Here is a 7,850-nt window from a genome sequence, read left to right as displayed (position 1 = left end):
CCCCCCCCCCCCCCCCCCGAGAAAAAGAAAAACTCCCACAGGGAGTCAGCCTTCCGAAAACCAAGTGACTGCTTTTCCAGAAAGCAACACTGGGCTGGCCCCTCCTTTGTCCCTGCACCCGTGAGGCTCCAGCTCTGGAGAGCTGCTTATTGACTGACAGCCCTGTGATTTCGGCCCCGGCCCCACCCCCTGAAGTCTACAGTCCGCACAGCTGGGCCTTAAGCTTACGCTGCCTTGAGCTGTTAACGGGGGTCTGTGCCTGCTCTTAACTCAGCTGTAACCTTCTTGAGGACTAGGGAGGAACCATGGATTTCTTTTTCACCCCTAGCACCCAATCTTCGGAGGGATGTGGAAGAGTCACAGAAAGAGCAGAGCTTCCGAATCTGCCACGGGGTCTGGACATGGCACCACTTATCAGCCATGGGACTTTGGCAAAGTGGTTCGACCTCTTCGAGCCTTGATTTTTTTCCCCCTCAGGTATAAGATGGGGAGAATACCACCTATCGTGTGATTTGTGGAAATGCAGTGAGATCGTGCCTATGAAAATGCCTATACCATAGCTGGTACACAGTATGTGCTCAGTAAATGTTGGTCTCCTGATTTGTGCTGGCCCGAATGACGGAGGCCCAGGAAGGCAGCGGGACCTTCTCACTGGTCTGAACAGACCTGTGTGCATGTCCGGGGAGAAGCAGGGCTGGACGAGGTGATCCTCGGGCCCCAAATGAGGCGCTACCACATCTCAACTGTCAGGGAAGCCAAGTCCATGAGCAACTGGACTGGTTTGAGTGAAGAGCAGAGAATAAATAGGAGACCCCACCCACGGGCTGGCTGGGGTCCACAAAGCCCAGGCACACATTCAATAAATCATTCATGTTCACAACAGGTACACTGACGGAGGGGAGGAGGGAGGGAGAGACAGAGAAGATGGAGCAGAAAGGAAGGAGAGGAAAGGGGAAGGAACAAGACCTGAGAGGGTGAAAAGGTGGCTGCTCATCCCATAGAAGGCCCTCTCCTTTGGTCTGTTCACTTTTTGTTTTGCGGTACGCGGGCCTCCCACCGTTGTGGCCTCTCCCGTTGCGGAGCACAGGCTCCGGACGCGCAGGCTCCGGACGCGCAGGCTCAGCGGCCAATGGCTCACGGGCCCAGCCGCCCCGCGGCGTGTGGGATCTTCCCGGACTGGGGCACGAACCCGTGTCCCCTGCATCGGCAGGTGGACTCTCAACCGCTGCGCCACCAGGAAAGCCCAGTCTGTTCACTTTTATAACAGTAAAGGCAGCCCTCGTGTTACTGCGCTTTCCTTTACTGTGCTCTGCAGATGCTGCATCTTTTACATAATGAAGGTTTGTGGCAACCCTGCGTCGAGCAAGTGTTATCAGCACCGTTTTTCCAACAGTATGTGCTCACTTTGCACCTCTGTCCCATTTTGATAATTCTCACAATATTTCTAACTTTTTCACCACTATTATATGGGTAAGGGTGATCTGCGATCCATGATCTTTGATGTTACTATTGCAAAAAAGATTATGACTCGCTGAAGGCTCAGTTGCTGGTTAACATTTTTTAGCAATCAAGTATTTCTTAAGTAAGGTGTGTATACTGCTTTTTTAGACATAATGCTGTTACACACTTAATATAGTGTAAACGTAACTTTTACATGTACTGGGAAACGAAACATTTGCGTGACTTGCTTTACGGTGGTTGTCTGGAAGTGAACCCACAGTATCTCGGAGGTTTTTGCCTGTAATCATTCCACAAATGTGAAGAGCAACCAGGAGGGCAGGGGGAAAGGAGAGGGAGAAGCAATACAGCATCTGCAGAAATGCTGCTTAGCTGCCTTGCTTCCCATGCCGGCGTTTCATAGCTGTACCCTTACAGCGGTCACTTGGCATTGAATACAGAAAGGTCTTCGAGATGCATCCCAGCTGGGTCCACACTGTCAGCCACCTCTCAGGGGTGTGTCAGGGTATGTGTGCTAGACCCCAAGGGCCATGATGCCCAGGCTACATATCAAGTGACCACGTTTACAGTAAACGTGCAAGTCTCCCGCATCCTTCTTTTGGGAATTACGCTCTCTTCTGGGCTGCGTGCAGGGCAGGTGGCCCCACCGTGTCAGGCGGCTCTGTGTGTACAAGGCATGCCCGCCGTCAGGGGGAGGGAACATCTGCTCGGCCCCCTCCTCCTCACCCAACCACACGCAACACAGTGCACATGCGATGTGGCAGCTGGGGTTCAATTCAAGAAACTGCTGGTCTGGAGCCAATTTGGTCCCTTAACTAATGAGGCGGGAACATCTGGAGATGTGGCTGGAGATGGCTGGGCTGGGCCCCTCACAGCAGGAACACATAGATCACATTTGGTCATCACATAAAAATCGATGCTTCAGGGCCTCGACCGCCACTAGCAGAGACCCTGCCTCTGTTTCGGCTCTCCTGAGCTATTTCAGGTGATGGAGCCCACCCTCCATCCTACTGCCAGCAGCATCTCACCTGCTTAAAGCCTGTAGGGGCTCCTCCTCAGCCCCCGGCCACACTTGAAGCCATGAGTGAGGGGCCCTCCTGTCTCTGGAGGAGTACACTCCAGCCATCCCAGAACTCACTAGCTCTCCTGCCCACGCCCCTGACTCTGCCTGACACACCCTCTGCCTGCCCTGATGGCCTGGCCAAACCCTACGCGTTTCCGACACTCAACTCGAGAGAAACCCACACTGCAAGGTGATGCTTGGCACACCCAACGCCCCATCCCCAGGCTGCGTTACGTGGCCCTGCTCTGTACCCTGATGCCACACGGCATCCTCCATCAGGGCACATATGAGACGGCACGGTGACTGTGGGCTGTCTTGTTCGTCTCCCCCACGAACTGTGAGCGGCCTCGCTCCTCCTCTGTCCCAGACCCGAGCCCAGTGATTGCTCTGTACATACTGGATGGAGGGACAGAGGGAGGGATGGGGGAGGGCGGGCACTCAGGCTTAGGAGCAGAGCCCCACGAGACTCTAACCTGCGTCCATGCTGTGGTTCATCTGGTGGTCACTGGTCTCTCCATCTTCACTCAAGTAGCCCGGGGGTGGGGTTTCTGGGAATTGAAAGGAAGGTGGTTCATTAAATGGCCTCTCCGGTTTGCCTCTTGAGACGCCCTTTGCAAACTCACACATTCACACCATTATGCCAGGGGGCGGGCGCCGAGGAGCTCTGGGCCTTGGATCCCTGGCTCCCACCTTCCTCATGCCTTTCTTCCTTCCTGCTCCCCACCTGGACCATGACCACCTTTGTTCACATCATCCCTGACTCCCAAGTCTGAAATGCCTATTCCTACAGCCTCTGCCGGGCTGAACTTCTCCCCATCCCTCAAGGTTAGGTTTAAGCTCCGCCTCCCTTCCAGGGAGGCAGTGGACTCATCACCCCTGCCTCACTCATCTCTGTCCTCTGAAGCGCAACAGCCTCAAACTGCCCTTTAGCTTTACTATCTACCCGTGTGCAGATCCATGGTTATCTGCTGTCTCTTGAGAGGATGTCTTGGCTCCCGAAGTGGGATGCAAGTTCCACGACAGCAGAGATTGCGATCTATTTCTCTGAATGACCCCCAGATCCCGACTCAGCTCTCTGCTTTGCTGGATGAACAGAGTGGGCAACCTACCCCTAGGGACCCGCACCACCTGTGAAGGATCTGTAAGCCTGGATTTGTAAAGTGGGTCCCTCCTTAACACTCTGACCCACGCGCAAAGGCCCGTGGTCAACCTCAGCACGGTGAGCTCACTCAGGGTGAAAGGCGCGTCCAAACTAGCCAGCTCTGAAAGTAAGGCGGCACATCACTGCCCAGCCACCTGCGCTGGGACCGGCTAAGCTCCGCCAAGCAGTTTTCCTGGACGCCCAGAGCGCTGGTGACTCTCACATTATCTGCATGTAAATGAGGGGCTTCTAAAAACATTTGCACTCTGACGGCACAGCCCACTTCTCCCGGTGGAATAAAACCTCCCACCCAGCTTGTAACCCTCCCCGGGCTTACTTACAGGGCCAGTTCTCCGCACACTGCCCGGCCCTCGGCCCTCTGCTCGCCCGCTGCCTCTGCAGCCCCCAGACTGTCGGGGATCCTGCCTGAACTCCAGCCCCGGCCGCGAGGGCGGTGAGAGAAACACAGCGTTGCTATTTCCGCTTCCAAAATAAATGACTGCACCGAGGCCCGGCGGGAGGGTCACGCCGCCGCTCCTCCGTGCCAAGAAAAGCATCATTAGTGAGTGGGGAGCCAAGGCCACGGGTCCTCTCCCCACAGGGATGCAGTTCTGAGTCAGGGGCCTCGGCCCAGCGTGTGTGCAGAGACCGGGTGCCGGGTCTATCTGGCCCCCGCCCCCGCCCCCGGGCCAGCCTCACTGCCCACGTGTGCATACCTGGAATATTGCTCTGGGGCTCGATGCCGGCGGGGAAGTTAGTGTTTTCGGGGATGGAATGGCTGTAGTCGTCCAGCGGGGGGAACTCGGCCGGGATCTCTGTGTGGCGTGGCACCAACACAGGAGGTAGAACTGCCCAGAGGAAACAGAGCAGAGGTGGATCAGCGTCGACGCCAGGCTGGCACCAAAGCCCCTGCACCCCCAAATGCACCACAGGCCCTCCCTCACAAAGAGGACAGAGAGAGAGGGGAAATGGGGGGGGGGAGAAGGGGGAGTGGGGTATAGGAAGGGGGTAGAGGGAAGGGGAGACAGGGAAAGGGGGAGAGGGAGGGGGAAGAAGGGGAGGTGGAAGTAGGGAGGGAGGGCGGGGGAAGTGGGGAGGGAAAGGGGGAGGACAATGCCATGCAGGTAGCCGCAGGCCCCACAGAGGCGGCGCACCTGGGGTCTCCACCCTCTGATAGTGGTAGGGATTCACGCAGACCTCGTCTTTCTTCATGTTGAAGGCGAACTCACACAGCTCCATGGCCCGCAGCTCATGGTGGCTGTGTAGGTCGGGCCATCGCCACAGGCGGCAGTAGATGACATGGGGGAGCCCCTTCCGGTGGGACACCTGCAGCCGGCCATCCAGGGACCTGCCGGGAACGGGAGGGACAGAAACAGACAGTGAAGTAGGTCTGGCTTGCCTCCTCCCACGTCCGGCCTGCCGAGCTCCATGAGAACTCGCTGGCAGAGACTCAGGAAGCTCCCCTCCGCTGGTCTGTCTCACACGCAGAGGGCCAGGAGATCAGAGAAGCTCTGTGCGTGCTGGAAGGGGTCCAGGAGAACACAGAGGCCCACCCAGCAAGGCCGAGGGCTCCCAGGCTGACAGAGCTGACCTCGGACCCGCCGCACGAGGGGAACGACAGCGAATCATGCTCTGGAAAGGTCGGGGCCAGGTGGAGGTGTGCAGAGGGGACAGGGCTGAACTAGGAGACGGGAGTCCTTCAGGAGCCGATGTGATGCTGAGGAGGAGGGTGACGGCACACAGGGCCCCCCCGCCCCCACCAATCGCTTTCCACACTCACCCAGTTCCTCTCTCACACATGAGAAACCAGGAAAAAAAAACCCGACCCTCTTTTTTTTCAGTTGGTGTTTGTGATAAGGCAGGGAGGGAGAGAAGGCAACGAAGGGGAATTTTATCCGGTCAGAGGCTACACGGCAGACCTCTCGGGAGTCCCTCCCAGCGTGAGGGCTGCTGGCAGGCTGGCCCAGGTGTCCCAGTTCAGAGCTAAGGCCTAAGCGGTCATGCGTGAGCAGAGCAGGAACCGAGCCTGTGACTTGGTTCTGCCACGGTCCCCGACCTGGCTGGGCCGAACCCACCCCCCACGGCAGTGTCCTGTCCCTGTGCAAACCACGTCTTCCATGGTGACTTAGCCTCTGAGCAGCTGACCTGGCGCCACGCCCCCCACCCCAGGCCAGAGTGTGGTCCCTGGTGGACCAGCAGCACGGGTCCACGGAAGCTCGTGAAAAAGGCAAAATCTCAGAGGCTACCCCAACCCACTATATCAGATTCTTCCTCTTTCTAAAATCCCCAGGTCATCTGCAGGACAAGAAAGTTGGAGCAGTGCCACAGGCCATGACAGCTGGGAGCTCGTGTGGCAGAAGCACCGTCAGCCAAGAGTAAAGGTCGGAGGCAGGAGGCATCTGGAGGGAGAGGTGAGAGACTTCAAGCAACGCCAGGTATTAGACAGGTGAGGAGGTTCCGTTCACACAGAGTCCTTTATCTAACAAGCCTTTCATGACCTCCTACTCTGTGTGGCACTAGGGTTACAGCGGTGAGGGAAAGAGAGTAAAAGAGACCACAGAGCGGTCCCTGCTTCCACAGAACTTCCGTGGGCAAGACCGACATTAATCGCATAGTCAGGACAGCTACAATGACAAACTAAGTGCAGGGAACCACAAGAGCATATGACCCTGGGGACCCTGCTGCACTGAAGGGCGGGACAGGGCATCTCTGAGGAGGCGGTGGTTGACCGGAAAGTCTGCAGGATAAGTAAGAACTAAGTAGTCAAAGGGGTACAGGAGGAGGGCACTCCAAGTAGAGAGAAGAGCACGTGCAAAGGCCCTGGGAAGGTGGAAAACACGGTGAGGAGGAATACCAGAATGAAGGCCAGAGTGACCAGAGAGGAGGGAGGCTGGGGTAGCAGACGGGGGGTGCTTCTGCAGGGTCTCAGATGCCATGGTGAGAGGTTCTGCCTTTCTTCTAACAGCCACAGGAAGCCTCTGAGATGTGTAAGTGGGCTGAGAGTGTGTTTGTGTGTGCGCATGCGTCTGTGTGCACGCACGCAAGACACAGGCCCCGTGATAATCCTGGCTGCGGGGACAAGCAGACTGGGGGCAGTGGAGAGTCAGGGTGGATGAGATGGACGCTCGTCAATAAGGGGGACCCAGAGGCAGTACTGCGCCTTCTTCAAGACGGCCCGTCCTAGGACCCCACTGGCCCGCGGGCAGGACTCTTCCAATAGCTGGGCAGGCCTGGTGGAGAGACATTTGAGGCTCTCCCTCCCTGCCCCCATACGACTGAGGGCACCCATTTTCCTGAATATATGGACACTCTGTGAGGGAGGGGCTTGCCAGATGCAGCCAGAAGCACCAACCAAAGAGGGAGAAACAGGAATCCAATCAAACTCTCCAAGCCACTGGCCTGGGCAGGGGGGAGGACAGACAGAGGTCAGAACTGGACTTGGGCACAGGGACTGACAGGGATCTGCTGACTAAGGGCAGCTCAAAGGATGTAATTATACCTCCCTCCTGTGGGGCCCCAGACCGAGGAACCCCGACAGCCCAAAAACAGTAATTAGGAGGCAGAACGAGAGAAGACAGCCTGGGACTCGCCCCTGAGATACAGAAGGCAAATGGCCAGATGTGGAGTCATGAGACCTGGGGTCAAGATGAGGTTCTCCTCTTCCGGCTGTGAGACCCTGGGCAAGTCCTGAAGTCTCCGGGACCCTCGGTTAGCTCATCTGTAAAATGGAACATTCTCCCCCCACCGCTGCCCCTGACCTCACGCAGCTCAGTATCCACTCTTTTAAAAGCGCTTTGTGAAGCACCAATAGGACCGTTATTCTTCCCCATCACGACGGCCACCCTCCAAACCCGGCCCCGGAGAAGTGAGGTGAGCTCTGGGGCTGAGGGCCAGAGAAAGGGAGAGTGGGAGGTGATGTGTGGGGATAGAGAGGGACTCGGCTCTTCCCATTTTCTTGCAAAGCCACCGTGTGTCCATAGATAGGGAAGTGGTCACTTCTGCTCTTCAGTGTTGGACAAAAGCCCCAACAAAGAGCCAGCTGGACATCTGGAGTGGCCTCTGCAGGGGGAGGCCTTGGAGAGAGGCTCAGACCAGCAGCGAGGAAAGAGTGGGCTGTGGAGGGAGCCCCCAACCCCTACCTGGTTGATGGAAGGGTTAGCCCTCTTGCTTTAAAAAAAAAAAAAAAAA

The 7,850-nt window shown here is 57.0% G+C and overlaps 1 protein-coding gene across 1 annotated transcript in view; it reads right to left on the bottom strand.

Moving 5' to 3' along the window:
* SMAD3 (SMAD family member 3) overlaps positions 1–7,850 on the bottom strand; it is a 121,490-nt gene that overhangs the window by 20,456 nt on the left and 93,184 nt on the right. Inside the window, exons 2-4 of the mRNA XM_007448134.1 lie at positions 4,817–5,010; positions 4,379–4,510; positions 2,995–3,069 (exon numbers count right to left, since the gene is read on the bottom strand). Of these exons, the coding sequence (XP_007448196.1) occupies positions 2,995–3,069; positions 4,379–4,510; positions 4,817–5,010 (401 nt within the window). The remainder of the gene's footprint in view (positions 1–2,994; positions 3,070–4,378; positions 4,511–4,816; positions 5,011–7,850) is intronic.

Source organism: Lipotes vexillifer, unplaced genomic scaffold (assembly GCF_000442215.2).
Source record: "Lipotes vexillifer unplaced genomic scaffold, Lipotes_vexillifer_v1.1 scaffold713, whole genome shotgun sequence".
Taxonomy (NCBI): Eukaryota; Metazoa; Chordata; class Mammalia; order Artiodactyla; family Lipotidae; genus Lipotes; species Lipotes vexillifer.
This window is presented reverse-complemented; position numbering and strand designations above follow the sequence as displayed.